Genomic DNA, 19721 nt, shown 5'->3' on the forward strand with positions numbered 1-19721 from the left:
TTTGCAAAAATAGCAAGCCAGAACATTGCATTGAAGCAAGGATATGGAGACAAAAACATTAAACAGCAGGAGGAGCATTTGTGCTTTCTGAAGGATTTTGAGAGTGGAAGAATTGTCTTATTCCTTAGGTAACAGAAGAGCGTGAAGCGAATTTCCTTTCTTTCTTTTGCCTTGAGTTACAGTAGTGTATTGCAGAGACTGGTTTGTCACTGCTGGCATTAATTAGTGACGAGAAAAAAAGGGGCTCTTCTCAGTTGTCATTGTGGAGATACGGCTGAGCTCATTAGTATTCAGCTGGTAAAACCCAGTGGATTACAGAGGCTAAGAATTATCAGTAGCATGCAAAGGCACAACAGGAAGCACCAAGACTGAGGCTCTGTCTGTTTTTCTCACATCATATCAGCACTCAGGCACAAATGTATCTCTAGCCTAAGGGAGAAAGACAATTTAGCAAACATGCATGTGGTGAAAAGAGGGATGTAATGCCATGATTGATTTGTGAGTCAGGTTCCTTGGGTTACTGGTCCAGATGCTTATGAAAACACCTCTTGAGGAAAACTCAAAATTATCTGAACTGGACTGATTCATTTTCTCTCTCCCTTTCTCTTACTGTGTCCTTTTTTTCTTTGTCTTTGGATGCATTTTTTTACCTTTCATTATACATGGTAATATCTGCAATATTGTGACAGAATAGTGATAAATAATATTTAAAGACAATTATGCACCATCGGCACCCTGTGGTGAAATAGCACAGGCTGATTCAAGTAAATAATTAGGGCTCCTGTAATTCCTGTACTTCCTCTATGAAAAATTCATTAAAATACTGTCGTTGAATGTAAGAAGCTCTGCACATGAGCTAAGAGAGCAATAATAATGAGGAAGCTTTTTCACCGACTTACAAATTCCCTGTTTAATCTAGCTATGTTTGAAATGAATCTCAAATATCTATGAAACAGCAATGCAACATTTTGTATTGTATGTGTTTACTGTATATATACTGTACAATATTTGACAATGTTTCTTGATGTATTTTTAAAATACTAAAATGCTTTCTCTGAAGTGACATTGGTACATAGTAAGATGTATGGGATGTGGAGACAACCAAGCACCCTGGGAGAACCTTGGCACTAGTTTCACTTGTCCCATTATAATATATTGCCTACATTTTAGCTGCCCTTGTCTAAAATAAGGCAAAACTAATTCCCTGGACTAAAAATAAAAAGCATTTTAGTTATTAGCAATACTGAAGGCTGCGGTGCTGAAAAATACTAGAGTACTTTTGGTTATTAATATACTGTACTGTACTTTGTTGAGTACTTTTCTGATCTCCTTGAATTGTTTTGCAAGTAAAATACAAAATGTTACTCCTCACACATACAGTAGTATTCTGAATACAAAAAGAAAAGGTATCCCAATTAAAAATAAAATATCTTATTTTATTATCTTATAATAACATGAGATTTGTTTTTGTTTGTAAAGTACTGCTAGGAGCTACTGTAGGTGTAATTTATTCCTTATTATGGTTTAAGAATCAGAATCACAAAAAGCTCCCCAACTAAAATCATCTGAGCTACAAAGATACACTGTTGGCTTACTTCATATCTATACATTCCCAGACTTTAAGCAACATTGGCTTAGGACTAGTATGCTTGTGCAGAACATTCTACATTTGCATTAGTCCTTAGCAATGCATTGAAAATTTTACTTTAAAGTGCCACTATTAAGGGGTGGTGTGGTGGCTCTGTGGCTCAGAATCTGCGCCTGTGGCTGGAAGGCTGCCGGCTCATATCCTGCGGCCAGCAGAGGAATCATACTCTGTTGGGCCCCTGAGCAAGGCCCTTAACCCCAACTGCTCCAGGGACACTGTATAAATTGCTGACCCTGCGCTCGGACCCCAGGCTTCTCTCTGTGTCTGTGTGTCTCATGGAGAGCAAGTCGGGGTATGTGAAAAGACAAATTCCTAATACAAGGAATTGTACTGTATATGGCCAATAAAGTGATCTTATCTTATCTTAATCAGCATTGACGTACTTACAGTATAAGTGTTGAATATTTTGAAGGTATTTGAAAGTGTTGAATATTTTGAAGGCTTTTCTTCAAGTTTGAGAAAAAGCAATGTGCTTAGAAACTCTGTTTTTCTAACAGACATCAGTAACAAAGTTTAAGAAAGTACTTGCATGTCAATGAGAATAAACGAGTTGAGTTTACACCTGAATCAAACCTCACAGATGTGTGTTTTTATGGTGGAGACACTCACTTGTGATCACCTCTTTCCCATCTTCTCTCAACACAGGGCTAGGTACAAGTTTAAACAATACACCCTCGCATCCTAGGTGATTAGGTCTGATAGAATGATTCATTGATAAAGATAGCCAGAGCCACTGCCCTGTCTCGAGAATTCGGCAAAATTTAAAGGGCAGAAAAATCAATCTGACACTTGGCATGTACATTTGTAGTTTGCTTTGATGGGACACAATGCGATGAGTTAAAATCAAATGTATTCTGACCAGGCAAATGAAAATATGAGTATAAAAGAAGCCTTGTCAATTTCTGGATTTCTAAAGTGAATTAAACTGCAGTGTAATTAGAGACATCAGTGATAGTATAAAAAACATCTTGGGTAACAGTGAAGGAGTTTTATTTCTATATATATTCTGTGTGAAGCGTCATATTATAAAGTTATGCAAATATAGCCATTGTACAGTACATGTACAGTATGTGTGTATGTATTTACTACAGTATATAGGTTTTCAAAACTAACAATCTTGTAATAGCCTTTTCAGCACTGTATTCATTTCTAGGGATAAGATGCTGTACTTGGACCTTAAATAAGTACAATTACATTAAAATAAATATTAAGCATAATTGCGCAGGAGAGGTGGGCTTTTCTTGCTTTTTATTTCCTGTATGTTACTGTGTTTAAGTGCAACACTAAAAAGGTTAAAGTTTGGTGAGAGGAAACATCATTAGCTTGACTAGTGACACTACATCTGTACTGAACTGTGCAGGAATACCAAGCTTGGTTTCTAATAAAGCTGTAGTGAAAAGTTTTGTCATTTTGGTAAGCAAATGCAAGGGAAAGGGGGTCCCCAGTGGTCTCATTTTATGTAGGACACTTTGTTCCATAATGGATCATTTGCTGCAAAGGCCTTTGGCTCCTGAAATGAAAGAGTAAGTATTCGCACAGGCAGAACATAATGTTGCTGGCAAAGCAGATTTCAAAGTATGAAATCAATAGACTGTGTAAGAGTAAATTGGGAAAGAAACAAAAATGCAACAGAGATGTTTATTTCTTTAAGATAATTATGTGTTTGCCCATTACACGTTAATGACATGGTACCTAAATGCATAAATTATTGTAAGCAGCATTCCTTAAAGTAGCTAGTGTCATTGATTTACTCTAATTGATTTCACCAATTTAAATGGCACATAGTCTCTTAATTTGACAGGGTCAGTCCCTTGTGTTAAAAAAGAATAAAAGTGTTGGTTGACAGACATCTATAATGACTAGTTTCTTACTAAGGGACTAAACTTCAGTTATTGGAACTTGTTCTGCAAGCCCTACATTGCCTATAGTTTTATATTATTGGTGTCTTTTCGGAAAGAGACAATTACATTTCATTCAAATCTCTATTATTACTGAAGTGTTCAATCTATACCATGCTGTACTTAATTCTGCAAAAAAAATCACAGCAGTTTTTAGAACCTTTTTATATAAAAGTTGAAACCTTGTTTCTTTCAAGAAAAGGCTAGACGAAATCCTCAAATCTAAAGTATTAACTACTGTAGCATCCAACCGAACTAGAAGGGGAGAATGCTGTTATTTCATCTATAGCTTTCCTTATGTTCTTGGGTTCTCACCATATGTCTATTTGATATACTTATGAATTCTTACAGAAAAGTGCCTTACATGAAATGGCCAAAAAATACTTCATCTCAATTACATGAAGACTTCATTTCTTCAGTGTTTTGCTGTGGTATGTGAAGATATCTGAATAGGATATCAAAGGGTCTTCAACATGTCTTGAGGGGTCAACTAGTTCTCTCTTTTTGTATTGTAATTCCTATTTACAGTACATATTTAAATTACAATCTATATAAATAACAAAATGATTTTATCATTACTAAACTTTCCCATGTGATTACTAAAGGCTTTCCTTACAGATCTAGCAGACTGGATAACAAAAGACAAATCAAAATGCACATGCAATAAATTGTTGAATGTTAGATTTTTAAAAAAATCTTTTCGGCTGTTGTTAAAGAGAAGCTTGCCTCACCCATAGGCAAAGGAGAAAAATAATCAAAATCTTGTTACATGTTTCTCATTTCAGATGAGCGCTATCTAAATTGTAGGGTGATAAGCTGAACAATATACAAAATAATTTTGAGTAAGAGAACCTTGATTGACAGCAATGTTATTTGCAACTACTGTATTCATCCACTCTGGGAATTAGTTAAGAGAGCATGAATTATGAACTATATTTAAGGGGAGGTAGTGGATTAAAATGGAAAGTTGCCCTTTCCTTCCACAAGTACTGACTGTATCAGTATAGTACTTATAAGACTTCTTCTCAGTAAGACTCAAAGTTGGCTTCTTAATCTGCATGTTGCATGTTCAAAGAGCTGTTGGTTGTGTCCATATCATGTTTTAGTTTGTTCCAGTAGCACTTTAGAAAGATGCATTTCTGAAGTGCAATTTTCAAAACCAACATACTAACACACTTATTTGTAAGTGACTGAAACCTTGTCTTTCCCTCACAATTATTTTCTTGTCATTTAATCTTAGTTACAAAAATTCAATTTAAGCTTTATTTTCACTTGTGAGAAATATGTTTCACAGCAGAGTCCAACGGTACAGTAAAAACAAACTACACCAACAAAGGACAACAGTGTTTCGTGATTTTTTTTAAATCTATTAAAATGTATTAAATTTTTTTTTAATTTTAAAGTCTCAAAATTTACTTAATAAATTAAGTGATTTTCAGATGGCTCCTGTAAACTTTTCCACTCTGGCTCTCTGTAGTTTCCCTGCTTTGTGCTAGCAACCCTTTCAAGATTTCTTTTTCTATTTAATTATAAACCTTCTCTGCCTTCAGTCTTTTGATTCTTTGCTCTGATGAAACTGAGATGAAAAGGATGACAGAAGCTAAGCAAAGAGAAACTTTTATACTTTTTCCTTTCAATTTATGTCATAAACACTGCTCATAGTTGCAGCTGATTGAAGTACCACCAAGACATACAACAGCTGACTTGCTGTTTTACATAATTTTTATTTTTCTGGTAGTAAAGTACTTTAAGAATTAGCGGGCCTAAGATGATATAGAGCTTCTGTTTTTGAATTGCCAGTTCTTTTGTTTTGGTGGGAAGGTTGAAGATATATACAGTATACTATATACACATTGGTAAAACAAATTTGTAGTATATATTTTGCTAATACAAGTGTTTGCTGTTGTGTGGAAAAAGAGTAAAAAAGTCAAACAATTCCTTGATTAAAGTGCGTAAAGTGAATTACTTGGTATACATTAATTGGGGCATGAAGGTGAGCATCTGGTGTTCCTGAGAGTTTACACAAAGAGATGCACTGGAATGCCAATGAGGAGAAAAGTTTTATATGATGGCAATAGGTCATCAATAAGCCCTGTTTTGTTTGATCAGCTTATAAAGCAAAACCTTAGAATGTTAATCAAGCGACTCAATTGAAATATGATCTTTATTCTAATTAAGCAATACATCAGGCACTGACTAAACTGGTGTTTATTGTCACAGAAACTGGAAACCAATTTTGGGTGGGTAAAGAAAATAAAGCTAGAATACTGTATGGTAATGTTCAAATTGATATAATTGGTATGAGATAACTGTTAAAGTTTATGTTGGAAAAACTGATTGTGGTGGAGTTCCGATTATTAGGTGAGTTTGTGATCTTGGAAATTTATCTTCACTTTCTCTTTGTTTAATAACCCTTCTTGTTTTCTTGAAGACATACCCCCACCAGTATATGTGAGCTTTGTTTCAAGGTTTGACATCTTTTATCCCTCGATAGATTAGACTCCATTAAAATGGATTCATTATACAGTAGCCCACTTTTCTTCATTAAAGAGAGTTAAACAGCAGCTCCTGGGGACTGTTTTACAAATTGCAAGATTTTCTTTGTACTTGATCTTCACATATTTAAGGCTGACTTATTAGAGGTTTCTGGAACAGCAGAAGTATTGCTCGTTACCTTCTAAGTCACTGTTGATTCTAGCACAGATGCGAAGTGCTCCGATTTATTCTGAGATAGCATATTTTTCCTTGTCTTTACCTGAAGGAGAAATGCATTGATCTTCCACCAAACCACTTTAATATAAGGAAGGTTGATAAATAGCAAGGGAAAACAAATCAAAGGAAAGGATTGATTGATGTGACACTTTTGAATCACTGTGTATAGCTGTCCAGACAACCGACACTTCAGATCAGCTTCATACACAGCAAATTACATTTAGATTTACATTGCTATCCTGCTGGAAAAAATGTTCAGTAAAGTTTAGCCTTTCAATGATTTTATTATTTTTTTCACATCACCTGCTTTCTGCTCTTTCACGCCCCACCAGTCCCTGCCCACTGTGTCTTCTGAGGATCAAACTCCCACTTTGTCTTATGGTTTGACAAGTAAACTATTTTCAGGAACAAATATAAAAATAAGGCAATACCAAAGTGCAAAGTCCTATGAAAGAGAACAAAGGCACCAAAAAAGGTTGTTTCTTCAAATTACAGATGCAATATTTATAAATTCAGGTCTTCCTATGTTCACAAATATGACTTTCAGATGTGCAAGTGTATAATTAGCCTCTGTGTTTCTGATTTATTTGTATATTGTGGGTTTCCCTGTCATCTTTGTTGCTCAGAATCTCTACCTCAATCGAGGAGCAAAACAACTCCTCAGAAAAGGATCGTGAGGTAATGAAGAGAAACAGTATAATGAAACACTGGAACACACTGGTTGTATTGAATAAATGGAACTCCACAGATCTGTCCAGCATGAACTAACATGCACTCTCTTATCCTGCAATAACAGGAACTAAAGTAAAAAAGTTTAGCTGGCATGACTGACTGCTTCACCTGATCACTCCAGTATTAAGGTGACTAATATACTGTATGACATAACTGTTCTTTTTATTTATTATCCACCTCTCTTCTGGTCTACTGTATAACAGCTCCAGGAGAAGATTGTGAGCTCTTTTTCATCATCTAATCAATCTATTAATCTTTTATTCTGAATTTCCAAATTTCCTGAATTTGCAAATGTTGTTTCCTCATGACGTAGTTTTTTTCCATTTAGCTATGGAATCTCTGTTCATCTACTTTGTTGTTAAACTACTTCTGAAGTCCATATTCACCACAAGTAGAAATTAATTGAACAAACCTCACTTGGGAAAGCTGGCAGTTCATGTAAAAATGCAGATACATTGTTTAGAACAAATATAACCAAGCCTCTAACAATGCCTGGGGCAAGACATTAGAAATGTTGCCCTTTACGTATGGTGATTTCCAACAAATGGTCTCGGTCTTGAGCAGAAGATAATGTGCTTAGGAAATGACCTTTACTATTAAATTCGATCTGATCGCTTGTGGCAAAACATATAATAGATGTTGCAATATATATGTTTTATTGTTTGTTACTTTTTTCTCTTTTGTTGTCTGCAAACAAACATTTTTCAAGATATTCCTTGGCAAAGTCCAGAAGGCACCACACTCCTATAGTGGAGACATAGTGCTACTGTACACAGAGTGAGAGGAAGCAAATGGCCTGAATTCCAATCTTGGCAGCATGTTTTCAATCCCACAAGTGCTTTACAAGTGAGCAGAAGTACGTCATTAGCTTCTTAAGCTGAGCTGACACTTTTATGGTCTCTTGGCCTTTGAAGAGGAACAGAACTAAAAAACAGGAAACTGAAAATCAAAGTCTCTTACTGACGCAAGATTCAACTGACCTTTAAAGGGTCTCGCTTTGCATATGATTATGTGACTGTCTGGTCATCTTTTGATGGCTTTGAGAATCTGTAAAACTTTCACTAAACAGTGCAGTCAGAGCTGCAACACTTTGACATTAACACATCTGTGTGTGATGGCAGGTCTGAGAGGAATCCCCTGATGGTAGTCTGCTTCAAAAAGATCTTACTACTGCTACTGTAGATTCACTTTTGGTTTTCCATATCTAACAGCCAGCTCTTCTGTGTTACTTTCTTTAACTGATACATTTCAGTAAGAATGGTAGAGACATTGGACTAGGACTGCCTTGAATATGGAGTCATCTCAAATCAGTGGAAGAAATCTACTGTAGAGTGAGGCTTGTGTGCTGTCAGAAACTAAATAAGAGACAGAAGGATAATGCGACGCTTTTATTTTCTATGTTGTAATGACATTAACGAACATTTACAAAGAATTAATTCTCTCATATTCAAAGTGTTTTCCTCTAGGGCAAATATTCATATAAACTTAATATTCTTTCAAAATCAGATATCATTTATTTTCCTTCTAATTCTTGAGTTCACCAGAACCAAGCCAATTTAAGATTACACTGCTCAATCCATGAAAATCCCAAAGGAAAGAAACACCAATTGTGCATACATAGAGCTCTGTAATCACTGTGGAAATGCTATGTTTGTGTCTGTTTTTTTGCTCAGTCTAAAATTGTTTAATTCCTTGCAGCCAACAGATGACCTGCTGGTGGCGTCTGCTGAGTGTCCCAGTGATGATGAGGACATTGATCCCTGTGAGCCCAGCTCAGGTGGGTTAGGTTAGTCATCTTTTTATTACTACTTCTCTCTTGTTGTCAGTGTCTTTGTGTTTGAATTTGAAAATCATTAGTAGCAGGATTTATTTCTTCTTTGATTGCCGTGCGTAGCTACTTAAGTTCCTCCTGCATGAATGTACAAATAATTGTTCCCACCTCTTACAGAATGCTTTAGAGGTTCCTTTAAATAAATAAAATGCGAAAAGAATGTCCATAATATTTACTATTTTATAATTCCCCATGAATTAGATAATAGTCAGATATGACCTGAAATATGGTAATGGAGGATGCCTTTGATGTGTTTATAGCCAAAGAAAGGGAACAATATGATTGAGTCTTAAACGCTATTCTGTGATATTAAAGGAACTATGTCATTCATTAAGGTTAAGTGGCACCTCAAGCAAATATAAATAGTATTGACATTGCTGAGCAGTTTAGTTGTTATTTCTACAAGCAATCTGTGTAATTAAAATTGGTACCATAACAGGCAACTACTAAGAAAACAGAAAAGTGTGTTGTCGTGTATTGGTGTTAATTGTAGTAATGTGAGATGTAGAACTGTTTTGGTGAAGGGAGCGGCGTCGTTTTATCATTGGCCTGTTGTGTCTTGCTAAACATGTGACTGAAGGTGGCATCAATTAGTTTTCTGTTTAATTGATATAATTGCCATGCTGTTTCCTCCAATTAGTCAATTATACACTCAGGTGATTCTGATTATTCCATGGGGAAGAGGCTTAGGTATGAAGCTCGGGGAGCTTAAAGGCCACCCTCTAGGCACAATTAGAGAGTCACAGAGACACATTTAGATATTTAAGGGTACAATTGGGGCTAGATGCCAAGGCATATAAAAAGGATACATTTTTGTAATCTTGTTGTTAGAAGCACAAAATAATACAACCTGCATAAGTTGGCCTAGCAGGAATATTTTTGTATTCTAAATTTTTCCATTTTGACATTGGTATTTCAATAGTCAATCCCTAGATTTGAGATGTTGAGTAAACATTTTAAGAACATTTCTGTTGCTAAATTTAGGGAACAAAAGTAATGGGATTGAGACACACACCCCTCCCATACACACTTAGTAGAATGAACCATAGATCTGCTACAAGGGCAGTGACAGGTGCTCATTACCATTAATGAGCCATTTACTGGACATGTGATTGGACAATGTAGAGAATTAGTGTACTTCTTCACCCTTGACTTCAATTAGAAACTTCATTTTGTGTGAATCATAGATTTAATGGCAGTAATTCTAACAATTTCTCTTGTTCTGCAAACTTTTAAAGCCATAATGATGATTAAATATTTATTTTCCTGAACAGAGGTTCCTTGACATTTGTCAGTCTCTAGGCAGAATCCCTCCAATTGTCAAAATTCCATTAATGTCCAAAGATTTAATTTAATTTCTTTTCCAAACTTCAGTCATTTCTTGATAGAGTGGCACCTTCAAACTATTGCATCAATTTAACTTTAAGCCCTGCATCTTGCACAATTTTTTGGTGTGAGCTACCATTGCTTTCAGAAGACTGGGAGCAAATTATGTTGCTGGTATGAAATCTTTGAAGAACAGAGAGCCTGCAAAGAGTACCACAAGGTTACCTAGCACAGTCCTAATAACTAAGGGGTTATTATTGCATTAATGATTAAAAATGTATCAATTTTTCTTTTTCAACCTGGTTGCAAGTCAGCAGTGTGCCACGTAATCTTTTTGAGATCTCCTGTTAGATCAACCCATAGTAAATTGAATGTTCTGCTGTGCCAGACTCCATTGAACTGCCTAAGCACTGACATTCTTTTCTTCCTATCAGCTGGAGAAGGCCACCGGGACATATAGAAAGCTGTGGGAGCTAAAGTGATAATGTATCACTGAACCTGGTTCAAACAAAAGCTGGAAAAGGACTTGATTCCACTAATATTAGAGCCAGAAACTGATGTGTCTGACCATTGACATCTATTGTTTAGTTAGTTATTTAGTCTGTGTGCTGCAAAAAATTCCAGACATAACCTCATAGTTCCAAATACAATTAATATCTCCCTTGCTGCTCAAATATACTGACATGTAAGGCTGTTTCATTCTTCAATTTAGTGTTTGTGTTATAGTTCAACATATTCATTTCTCTGTATCTTGATCTCTGCCTCTCCATCCCCCTACGAAATCATTGCACAGAGCTATGCTGTGCATATCACTGATATCACTGTAGTTATTCTGTTATTGAAAGACACATAGTAAAAATGAGCTGTTGGCAGCTAAGCTCTGAAACCTATACCTAATGCTTTTTTTCATTATTAACACCCACATTTGTTGTTCTGTTCTGTTCTTCTCATGGGTGGAGCATTTTAAGAGTTTCTCATCAGCATGTACTCTTTATCAGAACACCTACTGGGGAAGATTTAGAAATGTTCTTTGATAAATTTTTCTGCCCAGGAAAGTGCCCTTTGAGAAGAATGTTTTCCTCAAGGACAGCACTCTACTGTGTGAGGCTGAACTGAGGTACAAGTGAAATATGTGGTCTCCCGTAGCTATGAAACATTAATAGTTTTTTTTTCTTGCTCGCTCCAACAGTCTGTCCTTTAATGAGGCATTTTCTAATCCTTAATTGAGAATTTATGTGACAGCTCAGTGTAAAGTAGTGCCCAAATACCGTTTATGACACTAGCAAAGGGACCTGTTATTTTCTGTAAAGTTACCTTCCTCCCGGAAACTAACTAAGGTGCTGGGTTTTGCATCTAGGGCATTTTTTCAAAACAATGAGCTTACTTTTTAGTATGGTTATTTCTTCACTCAGACTCCTCATTTTTAACATTGCCTGTTTTCACACTTTGCAGGCTCACTGCAGTCATTGACTTGACACTGATGATCACAAAATATTTTTACACTCCTGTGGCCTGTTAGTGAGCCATGTATTAGCTTGCATGTTTTATCATTACAGCTTCCTTTCCCTCAATGTTTTCAACCAATTTAGCTTAATTACTGCCCTTTCTTTATAACAGTGTAAACTTTGCTTAGACTGTGAAATCATTAGCATTTGTGTGTATTTCATAAGGAAGGAACCTTTTGTTTTCGTAAGAGCAAGGCTCATTAACAATTATTAAAATTGAGGAGCCTCTGAAGTAGCTCAATCAGGGAGGGGCAGGTTGATCTCTATGATCATGGGTGTGAGCCTGGGTCATGTCAGTAGCTGACTATGATCAGAATTCCCCAATTGGCAATTGGCTGAGTGTTGCTGAGGATAGGGTAGGGTTAGTCTGCCAGAAACGTATTGGATATCAGAGACACAGTGATCCCTGTTGTCTCTTGGTGCTTCCAGGTATGTGGTGCTGTCAGTGAGTGATATATCTGTCCTCCAATCAGCACTGAACCTCTGGCAGAGAGATGTAGTGCCAATGACGTGTTAAAAGACAAGGGTAGGTTAGACAATTCTCTCTATACTTTATTATCCTACTGTACAAGAAGTCATGGAGTTCAGACCTGCAAGCTAAGACAATAAAAGCACAATACTGGCTATTCCAAGTCGGGAAGATATAATATGGAAATATAGCTAAAACATACTGTTGAGATTGGGAAATTGAAGTCACACTGTGTGAATCTGAATACATTGTTTCCAACATTCAGTATTGTTCAGTACTGCATTACATTTAACCATGTTTTTCTACTGAAATAAAATTACTCAAGGATATACATAAAATCTATATTTACATATATTTGAAGTTATTCATCACAAAAAAATCTGAAAGTAATATTAATTTACAACACACCCCACCTTTCTGTGATGCTTTGCTGTCTTAAATCAAGCAATTTTTATTTTATGTGATTTTTTCTTGTTGAGCAGTAACTCACAGTGCTGTGTGAAGTGAAACTACAGAAGGGCATAGTTAGAAATATTTAAAGACTGAGGTTCAACAAATAATCAAGTTTCAAGTAAACAAAGTAATCAAAGAACTGATAGAAATTGTGCTGAAAACTCAATTCAATATACTATAAATCTAAGGCATTATCTTGAGAGTTTCTGGAATATTTTGTTTCCTCTTCTCTATTGTAAACTATGAGACAAAATGGAGATTCTTTCACATCACACTTTTATCACTGACTTTGATAACAGGAAAACCTGTAAAATGTGTTGTTTTAAATCCTATTTTGCACTTGGAGTACCAAACTACTTTTTTACTAATCAACAATTTTACAACTATGCAAATATTTAATAATCTGTACAGTATATAGTAAAATAGGATCTCATGGCCATGGATGCTGTTTATACCAGAGTGAATGTTCATCTGGTTTCTTTCAAGGTAGAAGCATTGAGCAATGTTTAGGGTTACAATAAAATACTCAGATTTATAAAATACTGTAGGCCCAAATGTAAGTTGCTTTGGATAAATGTGTTAGCCAAATAAATTAATCAGCTAGTTAAGTGTGTTTTAACATCAAACAATTCCAGTCTTCTCTTCTGCAGTATCTCCCTTTTATAATTACTCAAACACTAATCCTCCCATCATGTATCTCTTAAAATGTTCCATAACATATATAAAAAAGCTTTATTCTTCAAGATTCCTAAGCAAAATACCATTGTGTGCTCAGTTTTAAGCAGTTTATTGTACAAGTAACCGCATGAAGCAAACTACAGATTGCTTTCTATCGAAAAAGACCAAGATAAACACTTACTTTTAAGTCAGCTCAAGAATGAGAAGCTGTGATCCATGAAATACAGATAATCATTTACCAAGAGACAGAAATAAAATAAACTTTAGATAAAACAGAGAAGATAATAGGCATTGATTTTGAAAGATGTCCACATTATTATGGTACTTCAGATTGTAACGGGCAAGTAGTCACCAAGAAAGCACTCTGCAACTCACAACAACAAGAGGCAACCATCTCTAAAATTCCTTTCTCTTTCATATTGCTCACTAGTATCAGTTCAGAGAAGAGCAACCTGATACTTCCCAAGGATTAAAGCAATTTTCCTTCTCTGACAGACTGGAAGTATTGAATATTTTAAATTCTGAACAGAAAAAACTATGAGGGATCCTAATGTATTCAAAATCCTCAAAGCAATAACAAATTGCTTCTGGTTTACTCTCTAGAATCAACAGTGAAACACAAATAAGTGGAAGCTACAAGAGAAGAACTGTAAGGCGGCAATGCTGTCCTGCCATCGCACTGGTACATAAGTAAAGTCAGTAATTTTGTTTTAAAAAAGCCATCTCAACTTCTTACTGTACATTACCATAAAATTTTTTAGTTTGTGTCCTTCAAAGCTTAGAATCAACCTTCAGAAAATCGCATATGAAATTTTGACTTAATTCAAAAAAGCATGTTTGAATTCCCTCATTTCAACAGAGAACACTCTGAATTCCTTCTAATTAAATGTAATACAAAAGAACATTTCTAGCACATGAAATATAAGGTGCTTAGTTTTCTTTATAGAGTTTTACAAGGGGTAGCTTTCAATTACATTATTCTCTAAACACATGAGCTTAGACTTGAGACCCAACTCAGAGACCAGAACAGTCAATGAGATTCCAATAAAATCTTTTCATTACTTAAGAAAAACCCTAATTTAGATGGAGAAGAGGACTAGAATAGAGAGCAATATTGGGGTAACTCATCTGGCTTAGGTGAACAAAATCCCTTCAGCTAAGAGTTTTGACAGGGATATAGAACCCCCCCAGTGAGGAATGACCAAGGGTGCTGCTGCAAGGGTGAAGAAGTAAATAAGTAAAATGAATCTGGAACAATAATGAGAAACTTTTAGATGCTCTAGTGAAATGACTGATATACTGTATTAGATGGATATTTCACTCAGGTATTTACCAAGGAAGAAATCAACAGGATTTGGAAGGACAATGTTCTATATTAAATGGAAGTTATTAACTGAAGTTCAGGAGAGTTATCAATGACAAGGCAATCTCACATAGCTGTTCCTAATCACCATCATTACAGAACTAGCTACATACAGTATACAGAGCTCAAATGCCTCTTTGCATTCGTCTCAAGCATCCAGAAAGCATTCAGTTCTTGAATGTTGTTGTCTCTAGTGAAATAGTTTTGGCAAAGAGGCAGAAGAGCTGCAGGTACTACAAGCACTTTAAATACACAGATCTCCAGTGTCTGATGGTAGTCTTTCATTTGTACTCAAAGAATAAAAGAGATTCTATATTTATTAACAAAACTCATCCATTAGTCAGTCAAGACAGGAGTAATACATTGATTGGAAAATTGCTAATTTAACATCCATTCATAAATAGAGTGTCAAAACTGAACCAAGTAAATTAGAAAATATTAAATCCTATTTACTGTATGTGTAATGTTATGGAAAAAATATTAACTAGAGAATCAACTACTGTACATGGTCGTTCTAGGGAATAGTCAGCAAGTTTTTAGGAAAAGGTGATCTTGATCAACTAACTTCTTAAAATTCCTTGAATATGTAACAACAGTAATAAACACTAAGAGATGGTGGATTTAGATTTTCTAAAGGCTTTTAATAAAAGGTTCACATAAAAGAAAATGATCAATCAACAGGCAGTAGGCATTCACAATAATGTGTTTGGATTGAGAACTGATTAATACACAGAAAACAGAAAGTACAGGTTTGTGATTACATACAATTTGGTTGTATTCAGTGGAGTACCCTGGGTATCTGTATTAGACCACCGCTCTTCCTAATTTATAGCAATTGTCTAGATTTAGATAATTTAGTTAGTAAACTAGGAACATAGGTTGATAGGAAGATTAGAAAGAACTATAGAAGCTGAAAAGGAAAGTCAAAATGATTTACATTCAAGACTGAACAAATAGCAGATGATATTTAATATAGGCTAATGTAGAGAATTACACACAAATACAGTAGATAAAACAAACTACAGTATAGATACAAAATGAGAGACACTGAGCATGAAGAATGCACTAATGGTTAAGTATGTATGTTTGCGACATATACTGTATATTTTCTAGACAATGTAGGGATGCAGTAAAAAGGCAAACAATGAAATATATCGAATATTTTAATATAAAGTTAAATGTGTAAAATTTAAATTTAAGGAACCCATGTTACAACTGTACAACTATACTACATACCACATAGCAGAAAAAAGATAGCTCTAGTCTGAAATCAGTCCAGAAAACAGCAGCCACATACTGTTTATTACTGGCAATAAAAGACAGTTTTACACTGACAAGAGGAATTGAACCATTTTAGTCTTAAACAAAAAGATTATGAGGGGACCTACAGTACTTTAGAATTTCACAATCTTCAAAGTCATTGGCAAAGTCAATTCAATGGACTTCAATAGTATAAATCAATAGAGAAACACAAACACATAAATAAGCAACATAGAAGTGGATTTTAAGCTTAATAACTGTTTAACAAATGTTTGTGGGAATATGGGGAAAGCAAGCCATGTTAAGGCATGCTATACAATATGATGGTTTCTTTTAAGAAACAGTTAGATGAGATCCTCAGATCACATAACTACTGCAACTAAACAAACTAGATGGACCAAAACGCTTATTTTGTTTGTAACTTTTTCTATGTTCCTATTAGTCAAGCTCCATAAAATTTCTGATGTCCTAAAACAGATCCTGGGCTGACCTAACAAATTGCTGGAGGCTGGAACCCTCTAATTAAGGAAGACAAGTCTTACTTCACTGACAATGTAAATAATGCAAGTGTTGGTTACTTCTATAGTACCCTTATTTTTCCTGGGACCTCTGCCTCCTACAATGGCAGGCTGTGCAAATAATCCTGAATCTGTTTCTTCCAATGAAATGTTAATCAATCTGCTTATTTCTCTAACACTGCCCTTTAAGATTTGTGATTCTCTATAAAAGTGAACATTGAACATACTGTATAACAACAATTCAAACGACTCTAGTATAATATATTTTTGTTCTTGTACGTGATGAGCTTCATGGAACCTTATGACAAGTTCCCCCTTGCTTCACCAGTAAGGAGTTTTTTTCTGTTTTAGACATTTATTTTGCACCAATACAAGTAAGAAGAATTTTCTGCATGTTTTTCACTGGAATCGGTTCTGTTTAGATTTGTTTGGGTGTACTGTATAGATGTATAGATCGAAATGCTTCATATTGCCATTTACTGGCCTAGTAATGGTGCTGGAGTGATGTGAGAGCTGTAGTTCTCCCTGCTGTTAGAATATTAATTTAGCATACTGTAATAAAATGTGGACAAGAATACAGCACATGGCACAAAATCCAGGATAGGAGGATACATAACCCATTGTATTTTTATTTTACATTTGCTTATAAATCTTTGCAAAAGGTCAGTGAGAATTGTGTCTGTTCATCGCTGTTTAAGTAGGCTTGTTTGCTCCATTACTTCAAACCAAGCACCACTTGGCTCATCCACTCACTCACCTACTGTTTTCAGCTTGTGATGAATTACAGAATAAATGAATCTCCAAAGAGAAGATTGAATGAAATGAATGAAAAACTGTTTAAAAGATTCATTTATTTAAATCCCTAAATGCTGGTGAATCCCTAATTCTGTATTTCCTCTTGAGTGTGAATGAGACAGAGGAGGAGCAGCCTGCTGCAATCTTGTCATGCATTTCAAAACAATTTAAACAAAAGATACTTAAGCACGTAGCTTCTAATCCATGGTTAGATGTACAGTATCTAAAAAATAGAAAATAGATCAATTATGAGAAACAATCATACCCTGAACTAAACATTTCTAATTGCCAATACATGCTCAGCACTGTTCCCTGGTCCTCCATAAATGAAAGAAATGTCAGTTATATGCAAACAAAAACAGAGATATTAATCAAACATAAATATAATTTAAAGATATTGTGTTTTAATTATACATGCAAACATATTTGTTTTAATTATGTATATTCAGTAACAGAAATGATGAACAGCTTTAAAGTCTGTATTTTGGATAAATCAACCCCAGCCTATGATTCATCTTAGTAAATTAGTGCTTTGCAAGGTCTGAATAAATCTTTGGTTTACTGCAAGGTAAAACTGCTTTTAGAAATTAATCTGTTCTTTCATACACATCATTATTTTCTTAATACTTGAGCCAAAAACCAACAATTAAAAAAGTTATAAGTTATATAAATTCTATATTAACTTCATTTTTGTGTATTTTGATGTATAAAGTAGATGATATACTGTAGTATTTGTTTTTCCATTTAGCCTGTTTTTGTATTTACATTTTGTATTTGTCTTTATCTGATAAAGGACACTAATGTGTATAAATGCTTAGCTGAACTTGTGGCATTTTTAACTAGATCTATTTCAGGGTATTGCTTTTTCTAAATAGATATTTTTATTCTAATCATTTTACTTTATATTTTGAAATACTAAGATTGACAGCTTAAGTTAGGCAATCAACCATGACTAAGTCTGTAACGTAGACCCCTATGAATAAAAGAACAGTTTTTTATGTAATAGGGGTGCAGAGCATTGCAGGGTGTTTTCAGGCATACTGTGACAGAAAAGGTTATTTCAGTGATTTTATAGCTTTGGTTTATATTCTAAAGTTTACAGCAGTTATCTAAAAGTACAGCCTGTCATTATGAAATGACGATAATTTATCAGGTATTGCTCTTTGTCTAATTTTACCCTTCAGTACGCTTGAGTAAAATTTATAATAGTGTTTATACTGCCTTTGGTCATATTTTTATAGATGTCCATCATTTAAAACACTTGTTTCAGGCACAATTTCTTCTAAGTTTTACACTTTCTATCAACGGCTGAAACAGGACTAATAAACCAACATTGTTGCCAGAGGCAGACTGTACTGCTCCAGCTGAACCTCATACTGTATCAACCTTGGCCAGTTATACATGTCAAGACAGAGAAAGAATTGGTAGACTTGGAAATTATATTACAAATGTTGGACAGGTCAATGGTCAAGAAAAGTATGTTATGATTATATGGCTACTTAACCTGACAACAACATAAAAATGTTTGAGACAGCAATAAATCACACTGCCTACCAAGACTTTTATACCACTTATTTCTGATTTGCTCTGGCACAAGGAAGTTGATGTCTTCTAACAAAGGAACAAGTAATAGGTTTATTCCATGCTGAAAAAAAGAAGAAAGAGAACACAACAAAGTGTTCTCTTTCTTCTAACAAAGTCTAACGGACTGTATTTGGTGGATAAATAAATGCTTGTTTGAGAGAAGCTTTTAATTTATAACACATCAAGTTATTCTTTTTAAAGTTAAAATTACTTTGTTGGAATAGCAGAGGTTATAGTTGTTGTTGGGATTCTCATTACAGTGTACCTCTTTTTTTTTCTTTTCTAAAAAATCTTTTCCAGACACTTTTGTCAACTTTGTACTGAAGCAACATGACCATGACTACAGCATCAAGCAGTTTTGATAGAGCTTTGGAAATTGACAGATTTCAGTAAAGAACTGGCATGTTATCAAAATTGGTGTACATGTAGGATTTAAAGCACTACATTTTTTGGCAACAAACTGTATTTGAAACAGTTGTAATCTGTTACAGACCCGTTCAGTTCACTCAGATTTCCATCCATCCATTTTCCAACGGCTTTATCCAATACAAGGTCGTGGTAGAGCCGGAGCCTATCCCAGCAAGCAACAAGTATAAGGCAGGGCACACCCTGGATGGGACGCCAGTCCATTGCAGGGCACACACAGATATAATTACACCTAGGGCTAATTAACCTACCAGTATGTCTTTGAACTGTAAGAAGAAACCAGAGCATCCAGAGGAAACACAGGTAGAACATACATAGAACTCCATGCAGACAGAACCCCAGGTCCAGCATAGAACCCAACCCCATTGCTGCAAACAAGCAATGCCAACCACTGTGCCATAATCACTCAGATTTGCTTTGAGCTAATATATTTTATACATTAGCTTCCCAACTGGCTCAACCAGTTAAGGTACAAGTTGAGCCAGATGTTGGGAATTTGAGCCAGAGTCAGCTTATTAGCTAT

General features: G+C 35.1%; 1 protein-coding gene across 26 annotated transcripts in view; it reads left to right on the plus strand.

Annotated features, from left to right (window-relative positions):
* Positions 1–19721, plus strand: part of nrxn1a (neurexin 1a) — a 352697-nt gene that overhangs the window by 325501 nt on the left and 7475 nt on the right. For 22 of the 26 annotated variants that reach the window (XM_088610470.1, XM_088610489.1, XM_088610482.1 and 19 more), the window contains one exon: positions 8689–8776. In XM_088610470.1, the coding sequence (XP_088466596.1) occupies positions 8689–8776 (88 nt within the window). The remainder of the gene's footprint in view (positions 1–8688; positions 8777–19721) is intronic. The other 4 variants (XM_088610478.1, XM_088610498.1, XM_088610497.1 and 1 more) reach the window with 1 other exon arrangement.

This window comes from Lepisosteus platostomus, chromosome 17, assembly GCF_059453375.1.
Source record: "Lepisosteus platostomus isolate fLepPlt1 chromosome 17, fLepPlt1.hap1, whole genome shotgun sequence".
Classification (NCBI taxonomy): Eukaryota; Metazoa; Chordata; class Actinopteri; order Semionotiformes; family Lepisosteidae; genus Lepisosteus; species Lepisosteus platostomus.